Source organism: Macaca nemestrina, chromosome 7 (assembly GCF_043159975.1).
Source record: "Macaca nemestrina isolate mMacNem1 chromosome 7, mMacNem.hap1, whole genome shotgun sequence".
Lineage (NCBI taxonomy): Eukaryota > Metazoa > Chordata > Mammalia > Primates > Cercopithecidae > Macaca > Macaca nemestrina.
The window spans coordinates 26,658,913-26,675,966 of NC_092131.1; the positions used below are offsets into that span (position 1 = coordinate 26,658,913).

Genomic DNA, 17,054 nt, shown 5'->3' on the forward strand with positions numbered 1-17,054 from the left:
CAGCACTTTGGGAGGCCAAGGCGGGCGGATCACGAGGTCAGGAGATCGAGACCATCCTGGCTGACACGGTGAAACCCTGTCTCTATTAAAAATACAAAAAGTTAGCCAGGTATGGTTGTGGGTACTTGTTCTCAAATTATCATAGTGTACTATATACTCACCTATCTTCTTCGTGTTATGATGTGAGATTATAAAATTTCTGATGAAATTTCCAGAAATAAACAATTCATAAATTGTAAATTACACACTGTTCTGAATATCATGAATAACATGGGCATTGTGCCATAAATGAAATTACCAGAAATAAGCAATTCGTAAGTTTTAAATTACATGCTGTTCTGAATATCACGATAAACTCTCACACTGTCCTGCTCTGTCCCACCCAATTGCAATTCGTCGCTTAGCCATACAGGTTATTAGATCAACTGGCCCAGTATCACAATACTTGTATTTAAGTCATCCTTATTTTACTTAATAATGGCTCCAAAGCGCAAGAGTGATGATGTAATATTTTTGGACCTCAGTTGACTGCAGATAGCTGAAACTTCAGAAAGCAAAACCATGCATAAGGGGGGGACTACTGACATTTAGTCCATATGTAAAGGCCTGAGAACAAGGAGAGCTGATGTCCAAGAATAGAAAAAGATGGATGTTTCTGCTCAAACAGAGAGAATGAATTCACCCTTTCAATGTTTGGTTCTATTCACGCCCTCAATGGACTGGATGATGCCTGCCCACACTGGTGAGGGCAATCTTCTTTACTCAGTCTACTGATTTAATTGCTAATATTATCCAGTAACCCCCTCACAGACACACCCAGAAGTAATGTTTCACCAGCTAGCTAGGCATCCCTTAGCGCAGTCAAGTTAATACGTAACATTAACTATCACATAAGGATTCTACCCAGTGTTAGGGGAAGCATGGACCTACCAACACCTTGGTTTTTTGTTTGTTTTGAGATGGAGTCTCACTGTGTCACCCAGGCTGGAGTGCAGTGGCGTGATCTTGGCTCACTGCAACCTCTGCCTCCTGGGTTTAGGACATTCTCCTGCCTCAGCCTCCCGAGTAGCTGGGACTACAGGCGTGTGCCACCACGCCTGGCAAATTTTTTTGCATTTTTTTAAATAGAGACGGGGTTTCACCATGTTAGCCAGGATGGTCTCGATCTCCTGAACTTGTGATCTGCCCACCTCGGCTTCCCAAAGTGCTGGGATTACAGGTGTGCCCGGCCAACACCTTGGTTTTAAACTGCTAGCCTCCAGAACTGTCAGACGATAAATTTTTTTTATTTTTTTATTATTTTGAGTCGGGAGTCTCGCTTTGTCCCCCAGGCTAGAGTACAGTGGCACATCTCAGATCACTGCAAGCTCCGCGTCCTGAGTTCAGGCCATTCTCCTGCCTCAGCCTCCCAAGTAGCTGGGACTACAGGTGCCTGCCACCATGCCCGGCTAATTTTTGGTATTTTTAGTAGAGACGGGGTTTCATCGTGTTAGCCAGGATGGTCTCGATCTCCTGACCTCGTGATCCACCTGCCTCGGCCTCCCAAAGTGCTGGGATTACAGGCATGAGCCACCACGCCCAGCCAAATTCTTGTTGTTTTAAACTACCTAGTTTGTGGCACTTTGTTACAACAGCCCTGGGAAACAAATACACCTTCCTTGTTATCCACATGAAAAGATATTCTAGAGTCACTTTGTCTTATTTTAGTCAATAATTGGTAATTTTGCTTGGTTTAAACGTTTTTTTATCCCAGTCCTAGAGTCATTATTCCTTGGAAAATAGAATTTCAAGATAATGATCTGGGAGCAAGAGGTGCTCCCAAATACTGGAGCACTGGACTGGTCATTGTTTGTTTTAGCTTTCTGGGGACAAATATATTTTATAAGATCAAACATTGAGTTTGGGTGGTGGTGGTGGTTGTTAAGAAAAGACATTTCCTGCTCTTGACCTGGAATCAGAATCAGATATTTCTCCACAAAGCACTGGTCTTGAAATCTTATAATTTAGGTACCTAGTGTACTTATTACTACCGTGCTGGTCATTGTTTCTAGGCCTCTTCAGAGCCAGAAGGGAATTTTGACAAAATTCACCAAGATACTTCTAATTCAAATTCAGGACTACAGAATTTGTACTTATCCTCCTGTACCTTACATCTGCATCTTCTTTCTCCCATATGATAAAGAGATTAGCATTATGAACCAGGAGACTGAGTAAATAAGATTGCCCTCAACAATGCAGGTAAGCCTTATCCAATCTATTGAAGGCCTGGTTCTCAAGAACAATTGGGATTAGATAATTAGAACAAAATATAATTACTCATATTCTTTAACCCACATTTCACATAAAATTACCAAAATATATTTCCAAACATCATCACCAACAATGCAAATACTAACAACACTTAAAATTTTTTGGACATTTCTTTTTATCCTTAAAAATATCCCACTATGGGTATCTAGTCAAATTATTGTGTTTGAAAGTCACTTGAAAAAGTTCTTTGTGCGTTACGTAACATCTGGTTAAGTTACTTAATTTTTAGACTGGGGAATTGTTTTTCAAAATTTAAGTTTTTAAAAACTAAGTAAAGTATGTGTTTTCAGTCAAATCTAAAAAACAAAAGTACATTTAAATAACTCTTTTTTTTTCTGTCTTCTCCACACTCTTCTCTCCCAGTCCTTATAGGTAACCTTTAAAGATATATACATATGGTTTATATTTCCTTTTTTTTTTTTTGAGAGGGTGTCAGGCTCTGTCACCCAGGCTGGAGTGCAGTGGTGTGACCTCAGATAACTGTAACTTCTACCTCCCTGGTTCAAGTGATTCTCCTGCCTCAGCCTCCCAAGTAGCTGGGATTTCAGATGCTTGCCACCGTGCCCAATTAATTTTTGTATTTTTAGTAGAGACAATGTTTTGCCATGTTGACCAGGCTGGTCTTGAACTTCTGACCTCAGGTGATCTGCCCTCCTTAGCCTCCCAAAGTGCTAGGATTACACGTGTGAGCCACCATGCCTGGCCATATTTCCTTTTAAAAAAAAAAGAAATAGTAAGCAAGTGTATTACACACATTTTTGTATTTTCTCTTTTCTTAAATGGAGAAAAATACTTTTCTACATCTAACTTTTTTCATTCAGCATTATATTCCAAAGATCATTCCATAGTGGGTATATATATACATTCCTTATTTCTTCTTCCAGCTGCATAGTACTCACCTGTGTGCATGTACTATAGTTTATTCAACCAGCCTCCTTATATGGACATGTGGGACATGGACATATTATATAATCTTCTTATATAAAATATTTACTTTTTTGGGGGGTGGGATGGGTGTTAATGCAGTCCTACAATGAATAGTCTGGGGCATATATCTTTTCTTATAAAGATAAGAAAAGATATATGTATCTGTGGGACAGAGTCCTAGATTTGGCATTGCTAGGTCAATGGGCAAATTCATTCATAACTTTTACTACATATAGTTGGGCACACATGTAACTAAGCAATCTGATATATTTAATCAATAAATCAGCTTTCAGCTTAAGGAATCATCTCATTATATTAACATACAAAAATTATGCTGTGGGCCAGGCGCGGTGGCTCACGCCTGTAATCCCAGCACTTTGGAAGGTCGAGGTAGGTGGATCACAAGGTCAGGAGTTCAAGACCAGCCTAGCCAAGATGGTGAAACCCTGTCTCTACTAAAAATACAGAAATTAGCAGGGCACAGTGGCAGGCGCCTATAATCCCAGCTACTTGGGAGGCTGACGCAGGAGATTTGCTTGAATCCAGGGGGCAGAGGTTTCAGTGAGCCAAGGTCGAGCCACTGCACTCTAGCCTGGGCAACAGAGTAAGACTCCATCTCAAAACAAAAACAAAAACAAAAACAAACGCTGTGTACTTATAACCAGCTCAAGTCCGGCTGCTCATTGCTCAGAAGCTGAAAACATGAGAAGTGACATGTAGTGAAAGGATAGCAACTTTATTCAAATATTAGCAGTTGGGGGATGGACAGGCTCATGCCTTTAACAGATCACTCCAACTTTTTGGGCTGAGTGAAGGGGTTTAAGAAGCAAAAAGGTGTAGGAAATATGCAGGAGTAGCGCAGGAAGGTGTAGGTCTGTGTGCCTTCTTCTGATGGCCATCTTCAGTGACTGCCTGCCTGGAGGCCCAGTTCACATCATATGACCTCAGCTGGTAGTGCTGGACTAATGGTTCCTAATCCCCCTTGAGCAGGAGGATTCTGCAGTTGGGGTCTCTCCCTCTAGTTTGTTTCAAAATTGGCCCCTGGAATTTTTAAGCAAGCACATCAGTAAGATAAGTGAGCCCTGTTCTCAGAAGGGGCTGGTGAGAAAGGGACAAAGTTTCAAAGTATGTTTCAAGGCTGAAAGCAAGCAAGCAAGAAAAAAAAGTTTTAAAATGCATTGTGAGGCTGGGATGCTGTTACATATTTACCACCTGAGTTATCAAAATTTGGCTAAGCTTCTTGTAAAGTAAGCATTGGCCACTGACATCATTATTTAAAAAAATTTTTTTTTGAGACAGGGTCTCGCTCTGTCTCCCAGGCTGGAATACAGTGGTGCAGTCTTGGCTCACTGCAGCCTCCGCCTCCTGGGTTCAAGTGATTCTTGTGCCTCAGCCTCCTGAGTAGTTGGGATTACAGGTATGCACAAGCATGCCCAGCTAATTTTTGTATTTTTAGTAGAGATGGGTTTTCACCATGTTGGCCAGGCTGGTCTCAAACTTCTGACCTCAAGTAATCCACCCACCTCATCCTCCCAAAGTGCTGGGATTACTGATGTGAGCCACCACTCCTGGCTGTTGTTGTTTGTTTGAGACAGTCTGTTTCCAGCTCTGGTGCCCAGGCACGATCTTGGTTCACTGCAACCTCTGCCTCCCAAGTAGCTGGGATTACAGGCACATGCCACCATACCCCGCTAATTTTGAGCATTTTTAGTAGACATAGAGTTTCGCCATGTTGGCCAGGCTGGTCTTGAACTCCTGGCCTTAAGTGATCTGCCTGCCTCAGCCTCCCAAAGTGCTAGGATTACAGGCATGAACCACAACACATAGCCATCATTATTAAAATGTAATGGTAGTATTCTACAAAGTGAGTTAAGAACATCTTTCCCCAGCTTTGATGATACTGGTGTAGCTGTTACAGTTACCATTAATAATAAAACACCCACCAAATACTTGTCAGAGCACTTCCTAGTACCTTTGATCTTCCAACAACGATAGGTGATGGTGATTATTTCACCTTATTGACACAGAGAGAATCATGGCACAATGTCACACAGGAATTTAATGGCAAGAGTCAAACCTGATTCCACCAAAACTCCACACCAAGTTAACTTATTTTTGCTAAAAACTACAAACTGGTCTCCACTTCGTTCTACAGAAAATAACTTAGAGCTGGTTGGTGTTTTAAGGCATGAAGTAGCAATTTCAAACTAACTTACAACAGACAAAGACAATTTAAAAAGATTTTTTAAAATCTCTTCATCACATGTATCGAACTGATTTGTGTGGTCACCAGTCTCTTCTTATAGCCACCACCAAAAATTTGTGCATGGGAAAATCGGCAGTTTCTTTGAAAATGACAGAAACATAGGTGAAATCTGAATGCAGTATAATTTTTTTTTGGTAGGACTGAAATATGTATGCTTTCAGCAGCTTAAATGAATGCTATGACTATGCACTACCCTTTAAAACAAGAACTTTCATTAAGATTAGTAAACTTGCTGGGCATGGTGGCGTTCAGCTATACCCCAGCACTTTGGGAGGTCAAGGCAGGTGGATCACCCGAGGTCAGGAGTTCGAAACCAGCCTGGCCAACAATGGTGAAACCCCGTCTCTACCAAAACTACAAAAATAAGCTGGCGTGGTGGCGTGAGTCTGCAATTCCAGTTACTCGGAAAGCTGAGGCAGGAGAATAACTCGAACTCATGAGGCAGAGGCTGCAGTAAGCCGAGATCACACCACTGCACTCCAGTCTGGATGACAGAGCGAGACTCTGTCTCAAAAAGAAAGAAAGAAAGAAAGACAAAAAAAAGAAATGATTAGTAAGCTCGAGGCATCTTTCTTCTTCAATTTTGTATCCTCCCAAAGTGCCCAATACTACTGAGCATGAGAACCTAAATAGGCTTCAAAACTAGTTTTGTTTTTTTCTTTCTTCACTATTTAAGAAAATGGAGTTTGATGGGAAATCACGAGATTTTAGTTTAAGCCAATTTCCACAATCTTTTTAGACTCTGTTCTTTCTTGGCATTGTTGCTAAAAGAGTCATTTGGACAGTTAAATACTTAAATGTTTGGACATAGAAGGTTTGGTGTCATTTTGTGGATGGTACAACAAAATTTATACATTGATTTTTTTCCCTTTTCTTCTCTTATTTTACAGTTATCTACTGTTTAGGCTGCATATTAAAAGAAAGACGCAACATTTTATCTCCCAATATAAATCATTTTGAAGTTACAAAAACACACACAAACATTCATCACAAAGAGAGGACTGTTATGTATCTATCTAAGTACATCGCTGCTACAAAGTATGAGATCAAACAGCAAATCCTGTATAAATGTTTTATATAGTAGAAAGAGCTGTTAAAGTTAGAAACGTCATTCAAGCTGTAGGAGACCAACAATAAAAAGTTCAGATAGAAACAATTTACATATGATGCTAAATGTAATCTCACTTGGGAGTTTTCTCTCACAAATTTTCAGTTTTGTGAATTAAAAGGCTGCAGCTTCTAAGTATTCAGTCCTACAATTTTCGTGAAAGAACAGAAAATATTTCTTTCTGAAACTAAACGGGATGGCACACATATGTTGCAATGAAGGCATATAACAGCTGTTGAGGGACTGGGAAACCAATATATTGGAATGGAATCCATGATGGCTAGATGCCAGACACACAAGCAATCTAAGTTCCTGGGTAAATATTAACCAAGTGCTTAGGTCTTTTTGCAATCTAGGTGTAAAGAGAGATGCCAACTCAGAGCCTCCAGGGAGTCTGATGGTCTTAAGGAGGCCAAGACTGGGTTTTCCACCATTTTAATCCAATAACTACATTCCATTATTTCACAGATTAAATCTGTGAAGAGCAAACCTCATAGCTTCTCTTCCATGTCCTGTCTGCAGTGGTTTTAACTTTAATTGATGGCAAAACTACTCAACCATTTAGTCAAGAATACCAAGTAGTAGGGAAGAAAACTAGGTGGAAAGTGAATGATTCCAGGTGCAAAGTGTTTGGGAGTATGTATACAGAGAAGCAAGAAGAAGTCCTCTCAATACGTAGTAAAACTTACCAGGAATGGTATTGTTTAGTGTAACTTTTCGGTTTGTCACTTGAATATTAAATGAATTACAAATGTTGATAGAATCATAATTTTATATAATACACCAAGACTACTGATTTCCTGTGATTTTTTTCTTTAAGTGTCCCAGACCATGAAGCTGTACAGGAAACTGGGAAGCAACTAAGGGTTAAGAGGCGAACGAACTTGGTGTGAAAAGAAATCTCAAGGTTCATAGATATTCTCTACACCCATTCACAATCTCCCATTTTCTGGGTATTCAAGGCCTCTGGTTTCTCTAATCCCTTTCTTCAAGTCTTGGCAGGATTCATTTTTTTTCCCTCTCTGGTAAGACGCCTTTGATATTTTTCAAATCCGGTTTCACCAGCACAGAACTTTGACATTTCGTTTTGCTTTGTCTCTGGAAGACAAACTCCCTCACTCATCCAAGCGACATCTCAAGTCCCTCAAAATTCCCAGGGACAAGAAAATTAGGTACTATGAATTCTGCCTTCCAAACAGCATTCTCTGTTCCGCTTGCAATGTCGATATAAAGGCAGGATTTGCTTGGGCAGAATAGGTCAAAAGCTTATTGAATTGCACATGGAACACAGCCTGCTTGCTCTCTTATAGCGAGAGGCCATGAGAGTTGCTGGGTCAAGGGCATGCATTTCAATGTGATCAGTCACTATACGATGGCCATGCGGAGTCGCAGTATTTTGGCAATATTTTTAAAAACCAGGGAAAGTTACTGTGCTGTTATAATCCAAAGGCTGGTGGGGTTTTCTTCCCCACCGCATCTCCACTAGCGTGATAAATTAAAGTACGTGGGCTAGTAGAGAACTAACCTCTGGGCAACTTAAGCCTAGTCTTCGCAGCGTACCCAGTGTGGAAACAAACGAATCAGAGGTTACTAATTCTGGAATGTTAAAAGTGGGCCCCGATCGGCGTTTACTCCCTTTGGGAAATCCTATACAATTCTGCGCGCGAAAGACCCACCCTTGGTGAGGCGCGAAAGCCGAGAAGCTTATAGTCAAAGCCTCGCTGACAAATCAAGAGATGACTCCGCATTTAAAACCTTCCCGAATAGGAACGCGCCAGAGGCCGGAAGCTACGCCACGTGACCAATCCTCCTCCGCGGCTATTCCTAGTGAGGCAGTAGGCACCGCCTCTGTCACATTTCCTAGCTCCTACAGCGCGGGACCGGGCGGAAACGTGCGACAGGAGGCGGTCCCACCTAGCTTCGGAGTGTCACTAGAACTCGCGTCTTTTCCAGCAATGCTTTGCAAGTACTTCACCGCAAAGAACTGCCGCAGACTTCCGCCTGGGTGCCAACCACGTGATCAGGCGAGCGTTGGAGAGGCGTAGGTCCGACTACACTAGTTCACTCCCCGGGCTCCGCCAGCCCAGCACCCACCACGGCGCGTGACAACGCGGCTCGCGGCGGCCTCCGCCCCGGCGCGCCTGCGCACGCGGCTCTCGCGGTGTCTCGCGCTCAGCCCCGCCCACATCTGCCCCCGCCCTTTCCGCCCCTCCCTCCCCCTTCACCCTGTTTCTCGGCGGCGGCGGCGGCGGCGGTGGCGGCTCGCGCAGCTTGTTGGCTCGCTATATAAAGGAGAGAAGCGGGCGGACCGGACGGCTGGAGCTGCAGCCGGTGGCGGCAGCGGCGGCGCAGGGAGCGGCGACCGGTGGTGGTTTCCCTCCTTGGCGCGGGGTGGGGAGCGGGCAACGCCCCCCGGACCCCTAAAGGGTCGTGGCTTTTTTTTTTTAAAGGCGATTCTCGAGGTTTTTAGCTGCGGGAGGAGTGCCCCCCTCCTCCTCTCTCCGCTCTCCCTTACTCCTTCAGGATTGATTTTGTTTAAAAATTTTTCCCCAATCTTGTGGTGATTTGGGTCACCCTCCGGGTGTTTTAGTTTTTTTTTTTTTTTTGGTTTTGTTTTTATCTTGTTTTCTTGGGGTTGCCCCCTCTTGTTTGTGTTGTGTGTGGAAATGGCGAACTCGGCAAATACAAACACCGTGGTAAGGACGTGGTTCGGTGGCCGGCGGGGGCTTCGTTCAGGCGGCAGCAACGGCCGGACCGGGCGGGGGCGGGGACGGCGGCGACTCCCGGCCTCGACTCTTCAGCCGTCCGCGCGGCCGCCGCCGCCGCCGCTTCCCGCCTCGGGCGGATCGGGCCGGAGCGCCGGGCGGCGGGCGCGGGGGGGCGCCGAGGGCTCGCGGCGCGGGGAGGGCGGGGGCGCCGGCGGGGCCTGGGGCAGCCGCGGGCCGGGCCGGGCCGCGGAGGCGGTTGGGCCCGGGCGGGCGTGCAGCCCCGGCCCCAGAACCCGGCCGCCGGGAGGGAGGGCGGGAGGGGAGCCGCCGCTTCCCCGCGAGGGGCCCGTCCGTGCTGTCTTGACGAGGGCTCCCCGAGCGGCTGCAGAACAAAAACCGTGTCTGGGGAATCGGGCGAACCCCCGAGACCCACCGTGATCCACTTTAATGCAGTGGAAGAATAATGATTACTTTGGGGGTTACTTAGGTTTTTTCTGGCTGTTGTGCTTTGGGAACCTTCACTGGGGCCATTTTATGTTTAAAAAAAGGAGGAAGGTTGGTTGAAAAGCACTTATCTCAGTTCCTTCCGAATGGGTAAAATGGCGAAGGGGAAGACCCCCATCGTATCTTCGACTAGCAGAAGCACCAAAACAAACAAAAAAAGCCTGCAGTGGTCCAAGTGTCCCCGCTTTCGCCTTGAAATTTACCTACTTCTTCCCGTTGGTCCCTTTTTGGTTACTTGAGATCACGTAGGTTTGCAAAAAGCAGTCACATAAATAACCTTTTCAGTCACCAACGCAATGTGATCACTAGTCCACCCAACTCTTATTTTTATGATGACAATAAAACACGTTTTTGCCCTGTCCCAAATGCCGCAGACCAGCCCGCGGCCGCCCGACACCGTACCGTTGGCGACTCGGGTCGATCCATCATGGCTGCGGCCGCTTACCCTGCTTTTCAGTCCCTGAGCCTTGTGGTCCTCCTCCCTTTGGCTGCCCTGTTTATATAGAGCCATTGCCGCTCTCTAATATAGACTCTGCCAGGATGGGAAGGTGCTTTTCAGTACTACGTCACCGCCTCTCCATTTAAACACCAGATCCGGCTTTAAATAGTGAGAGCTGCTGAGAGCGGGGCTGGGAGGTGCGTGCTCCCGAGGCGAGAGCCAGGCGCGTGCAGAGCTCAATTTATTTCTAGGTCCTTTTTTCACGCTGTAATTTCTCATCCGTCGGGGGCTGCTTTCAGAGCCCCAAGTTTTGGTTTTGTTCCTAGCAGCAGCCAGGATTTGCCTTCTTTGTTTGCTAGGGGAAATATATCCGAATCGCTGTCCCTTTTTATTTTGTTTACAGTTTTCAAAATTTATAATTTAAAACAAAGAGTTTTAGATAAGATGGTCTAGCCGTTTTTCTTGTGTGCATTATTTTCGGGAATTTAAAAAACTGTTTACACTGAAAGTGTTAGCTGCAGAGGACTCGGTTTTGGTAGTGTTTTAAGTATTCAAGAAATATGTTAGAAATATAGCTCCCAATATTACATTATGTTTTTCTATAGTAAATATAAAAGACACGAGGCTTTTCAGAGAAATAGATAAGTACCTAAAGCTTCACTATAGGACCATTTATGTGTATGAGAATCATGAGTAATTAGAGGGAAGACACATGCTGCAAACTGGATTAAAAAAAATTCTAAGTAGAACTTTATTGCCTTGGATATTAACATGGATATCCGGTGTAAAAATTATTCCAATTTATCTTCCAGCATTGCATCAGGGAATTAACATTTTTGAAGGAAACCTTCTAACAAATCACTTAATGCCACTAGTGGCCCTCTTATTTACCAGTTCTTAAGTTTGAAATAACCTGTTTTTTAAAAATCAGGATAAACCTAAATTGTATTTCGTGAAAGATAGAAACTTTGCCTGAAATATAGCGTAGAATTTTAAGTAATAATTTAGAAATTTCTTGTTTCGAATACTAACTATGTGCCCACATACTTTTCAAAAATTATCTTGAGGGCTTTTCAAATTGTGAACAATTCTGCTAAATTACTTATTAGGCATGTATTTTGTGAAGAGTACACATTTCCCTTCCTTCAACTATAGAGCTTATGAAGCTGTTAAGTGGTCAAGTTGTGAGTTCATTAAGACACAAAAATAAAATCTTAAATAATGATTCATTAAGTAGAGAGTACTAGAAGAAAGCAGATTTATACCTATACGTGTCTGGATCTCCAAGCAACAGGTTTTTAGAGGTAACTGACTTCAGAAACACCAAAACACCGTCTAGTTTACTGAAAAGCATACATATTGTCAATTTGAGATTGATATTCCCAATTTAAAATATATTGCCCTCCTAATGTCTTGAGGAGTCATTGTTGGTTAAAACACACACACACACTTTACAGAGATACTTTTGTAATTCAGTTAAGTCACTTTAGGCAAGATGATGTCCATAGTCAGATATACTTTCCTTATATATAGAATTAGAATGTTAAAGTAGGGACTATAGAAATGTGCATTTTACAGATGAACAAACTTCAAGAGGAGGATTTGGCAAAATAAAGCAGGTTAGTGAGTGAAACAGTAAAGCAAGAACCCGGATATTTGAATTGGTTTTCTTGTAATGAGAAGGACTAAATAGTTTTTAATGGTTGAGGTAAATTGTACTGACAAACTCATTTGTATTTTGTTTGTTTTCTGAGACAGGGTCTGGGCCTGTCACCCAGGCTGGAGGGCAGTGCTACAATCTTGGCTCACTGCATCCTTTCCCTTCTGGGCTCAAGCCATCCTCCCACCTCAGCCTCCCAAGTAGCTGGGACTACGGGCACGTGCCACTATTCCTGGCTAATTTTTTGTATAGACTGAATTTCACTATGTAACCCAGACTGGTCTTGAACTCCTGAGCTCAAGCGATCCTCCCAAAATGCTGGGATTACAGGTCATTGCATCTGGCCTCATTATTTGTAGTTTTCACAAGACAAGGACACATTTTCTTAGCAGTTGCCCTGTGTCACAGTGTTGCTGATAAGAGATGGTAGTGAAACACATATTTCTGTTTGAAGTTTGCTCATGAGAACAAACACTTAGTTTTTTTTGGTAGCCATTTAACCTTAAGCAAGGTGTGAAACACAAGTAATGAGAAGACATCTAAAAAGCTTGTTAACCATAACTCTCTGATAATGGGTAGGATTTATAACCTGGCAACTCTAGTTTTGTCAAGGCAGCTCTAGTTTTGTCATCTGACATGACTTCCTTTTGTCTTACAGGTTAAAAATAGGATATGGATTGAGCTAATTGTTTTATCTCCCACCTTGTAGTTTTTAAAAAATTTTTATTTTTTGAAAGTTCTTTCACATCTATTCTCATTTTGCCCATTTTACCATTCAACCTTCTAGAAGCCAGCTCCTTTACTTCCCGCTCCTCCTTCAAGTAATACCAACAGTGCTAATTATAATAATAATAATAAACGTTTAGAGGGTTTATGTTCATTATAATGTTTCATAGCATTATCTGGGCAGTAGTAGAGGAGAAATTCTGGGAAGGAAATCAGTGTACCTTGTTTCTTTGGGACCTTGAGACCTGTCATTGCGGGGGTGTGAGTAGTTTAATGGTGTAGCTTGAAAGTACAGACTGGGTCACACAACAGAAGTTAGGTGATTTTTAAACCTGAATGTTCATTAGGTTGCAGATTATTACCAGGCAGATGACTCCCGGACGTAAGATTCTCCAAAGTCTTAAGATTTAGTGGTGAGGTAGTAAAACATACAACAGAGTTCAAACCAAGCATGGAATAGTAGAAGCCAGACGTAAGCAACCCCTGAAGCTGTTATTGAACATTACATTAGGTATTTTGACTATAACATAGGAAATTATAATTGAAAATTGTATGGACCTTGTAGGCATAGGGACCTTCTGTTTTTGAATTGCATTAATCTTAAAATTTTTATTAAAGTATGCAGTCATCAAATCCAGTTTATGGCAAATGATGGTGGTCGTATCTTTAAATTCATATGTAGTTAGTTGGCAAAATGACTATTATATTGGTTTTGAATTATACATTGTAACCTGTGAAAAACTGTCTTTATCAAGTCTTTTATTTTTCCTTTAAAGCCTAAGTTATACCGATCTGTGATTGAAGATGTCATTAATGACGTGAGAGACATCTTTCTGGACGATGGAGTGGATGAACAAGTACTGATGGAACTGAAAACCGTAAGTTTGTCTTTTTAAAAATATTCCTACCTTTTCACCCCAAATCATTTTCTTTAGTCAGAGATGAATCTGTAATTTTTCTGTAGGGTGAACGTATAGTTTAGTGAAGTGTGCTGGTTTTAAATCCCAACTGTACCATGCATTCTTCCTCTGACCTTAGGCAGGCTACATTTATATTTCAGTTTCTTTACATGTAAGATGGAAATTGGTAGTATTTACCTTATAGGTTTGTTTTGAGGATTAAATGGAATAACCATATAAAATCTTAGCACAATGCCTGATAGTAGCATTAGCAGTTATTATTGGATAGTTAACATTCTACATTTTAGGGTCTAATTACTTGACATGCCTGGAAGAGTTTTCTTTCTTTTTTCTTTTTTTTTTTTGAGACAGGGTTGGGCTCTGTCGCCCAGCTGGAGTGCAGTGGCACAATCTGGACTTACTGCAACCTCCGCCTCCCAGGCTCAAACCATCCTCCCACCTCTGGGACTACAGGCACATGCCAGCATGCCTGGCTAATTTTTGTATTTTTGGTAGGGATGGTTTTCACCATGTTGTCAAGGCTGCTTTCGAACTCCTGGCTGCAAGTGATCCTCCCGCCTCGGCCTCCCAAAGTGCTAGGATTATGGACGTGAGACACAGTGCCCAGCTTTAATCTTGCCTTTTTTTAATGGTCTTAATGTACCTGTATTCTAAGTGTGTTTTAAGTTGTAGGGAGTAAGTGCTTGATAAAAGAATTTTAGGTTCTTGAAGTAGACCCTTTATGTAGGCCAAATGTTTTAAATATATTTTACATTAAGAGCTGGTTTTCTGTATCTTGGATTTAAGCAGAAATATTTAGTTTTTTTTATTGGCAGTTGTGTTTTCCTTGCAGTGTAATGACTCATGAAATTGTGGACTATTTTTGCCCTGTTGGTTAGAATAGTGGTTCTCAAGGTATATAGTTCATGGAGTCCTGGGTTCTCCCCAAGGGTTCTTTCCGGGGGTCCACAAGGTTGACTAAATGCTCAAGTCTGGAAAATCATAGTTTGCCTTCATTCTTTCAAGTAAAAGTTGTATTCTGTGAGAAAAGTGGCCAGTTAAATTCATAACTCAAGCGCACAGATGCTTTTCCTTGAGATAACTGTAAATAAGCAGCAGAAATGCTGTATGCATACTTCTCATTTCTGAATATTAAAAAGATGTGGACTCAGTGTTGATACTAAGAAATTTGATTGTTTGATATTCTGTAATGAAGTGTGTTTACATTCGAAAGATCCATATAATTCATTGAACTTGTATTTTCTGAATGTCCAATGCATAATGTTGGAAAATTCATTCAAAATGCAAGATAAATTAATGAACTTTAACAGTATGAAAAGTTCATAGTTATATGGTTCCATATTCTGCATTGTAACTAACTTGTAAGAAACTATCACTTAAAAGTACCTTTTCTTTTCCTAACTACTTAACTGTAGGAAGGCAGATTTTCTTTGTATACCTCAACCAAAACAAAGCGAAAACACAGGCAGATATGAAAATCTAGCTATTTTCCTTTAAGTCGTTTGTCATTCTCACTCAATTTTATTTACTAAAATATGACTATTTTCAGAAAACTGTTATTTATGTTAACATATAATGGATCCATTATTTCTAAACAAATTAGTAAGCATTAAACATTTGTTATAATTTCTGTTACTATAAATATAGGGGGGTGTAATTCACATACAGAGAAGCTCTTTGAGGGTCTCAGTAATTTTTTAAAGTGATAAAGCATCCTGAGGTGAAAGAGTTTTAGAACTGCTGGTTTAGAAGTTGAGTATTAAGCTCCTTTAAGTCTATGTACAAATAAATAATCACAGTTAATAAATGTTAAGGAACATTTGTTGTGGTGTCATTTATCCAACATAGGTTTAGAGGCTGCAGCTTGGCAACCAGTTTATTTTACGTAAAGCAAATCTCACCTTGATTGTGGTGATGGAGTAGGTCTTGATGTCATTTATTAATAGATATCTGCAGGAAACTTCTCTAGAATTTTCAATAAGAATATTCTTGTGTGAGGAGTTTCAGACCAGCCTGGCCAACATGGTGAAACCCTATCTCTACTAAAAATACAAAAATTAGCTGGGCATGGTGGTACGTGCCTGTAATCCCAGCTACTGGGGAGGCTGAGGCAGGAGTATGGCTTGAACCCAGGAGGCGGAGGTTGCAGTGAGCTGAGATCGTGCCACTACACTCCAGCCTGGGTGACAGTGCAAGACTCTGTCTTGGAAAAAAAACAAAAACAAGAGTATACCTGTGTGAGTTAAGAAAAATATATAGGTGTGAAACAGATGAGCAAATATGTATTTACCTTGAGAAAAATGTAAGGGTTACTAATAGTGAAGAGTAGGTATCTAAAAATACAAGTGTAAGAGTGCTAATTCTGAGACATGAGTTGGAAGAAGAACAATATAAATTGTTCAAGTAGCATGAAGTAACTGAGGGATGTGAATAATTAGAAAACAAGCTTATTTTGTTTCCTTAGTGTAACGTGGAATGAGATTTTTGCAATTTATGTTACACTTTTATAATGGTTGTCCTTGTGGTTTCGTGACCTTGTATAGAAAATGCAGCATTTTTAGGTGTAGAAAATCAGTTCTAAAGATGTTAGGTAATTTTCTCTAGGTCAAATTCTAGTGGTCAGTCTGGGTTGTTATCTACTCTTGCTTTTCATAATGAAAATCTGGAGAATTTATTTTTCCTATCTTTAACAGTAGAATCGAGACGTTCTCTTGAAGAGAATGCGCTATTTTTGAGACCAAATGTTTCCACCTCCTTTTTTATTATATATGACTTTTTTGGTACATATTTTATAGGTAACACACTGATTTTTAGTTTAATACTTAGGTTTTAATGGCAAAAAATGTAACCTACTCAACTTTGAATCCCCAGCTTCTACCGCAATGTCTGGGCATATGTGGTTGGCATTCAGTAAGTATTTGATTGAACTGTTTGATAACAGATATGGCACCTGAATCTAACTGAACAAAATAGTGTAATATTCTTGTTGTTTTTAAATGGGCCATACTCTTCTATCTGGGTTGTATTGAAGTTAAAAATAAAACTGTTAGACTAAAATGAGTTTATTTTAATTCTCTGCACTGAATTTCTTCAGGATCTCATTAGAATTTCTAGAATATGCCCTAGATTTAACAGCTGGACAGCCAGCATTGTCCAATAGAACTTTCTGCAGTGATGAAAGTGTTCTGTATCTGTGCTCTTCAGTAGGGTAGCCACTATCCACATGTGCTTATTAAGCGCTCAAAATGTGGTTGGTGGAACTGAGCAACTGAATTTTTATTAATCTAAACCTAAATCACTACATATGGCTGATTGCTGCCATATTGGACTGCTCAGGTTTAGACATTCTTGCTTAATAAAAAGAACTTTAATTTCGTATTTTATGGTTTAGAAACACTGGCATTATTAGCTCTAGCCCCTCTCCCCACTTTTTGGGGCCATTTTACAAACTTATCAAAAGCTTGTATAAGGCTATAAAGGAGGCAG

At 41.3% G+C, this 17,054-nt stretch overlaps 1 protein-coding gene and 1 long non-coding RNA gene across 5 annotated transcripts in view; one reads left to right on the top strand and one right to left on the bottom strand.

Annotated features, from left to right (window-relative positions):
- The window catches only part of LOC139364227 (uncharacterized), a 48,229-nt gene extending 39,752 nt beyond the window's left edge, over positions 1-8,477 (bottom strand). Inside the window, exon 1 of the long non-coding RNA XR_011625675.1 lies at positions 8,288-8,477. This is a non-coding gene — a long non-coding RNA (uncharacterized lncRNA). The remainder of the gene's footprint in view (positions 1-8,287) is intronic.
- A 71-nt stretch (positions 8,478-8,548) lies between these two features.
- Positions 8,549-17,054, top strand: part of LOC105467641 (general transcription factor IIA subunit 1) — a 45,636-nt gene continuing 37,130 nt past the window's right edge. Inside the window, exons 1-2 of one of the 4 annotated variants that reach the window (XM_011717338.3) lie at positions 8,549-8,656; positions 13,425-13,526. In XM_011717338.3, the coding sequence (XP_011715640.2) occupies positions 13,512-13,526 (15 nt within the window). In that variant the 5' untranslated portion in view covers positions 8,549-8,656; positions 13,425-13,511. Of the gene's footprint in view, positions 8,657-8,838; positions 9,308-13,424; positions 13,527-17,054 lie in introns of those variants that run through there. The other 3 variants (XM_011717339.3, XM_011717337.2, XM_024788451.2) reach the window with 3 other exon arrangements.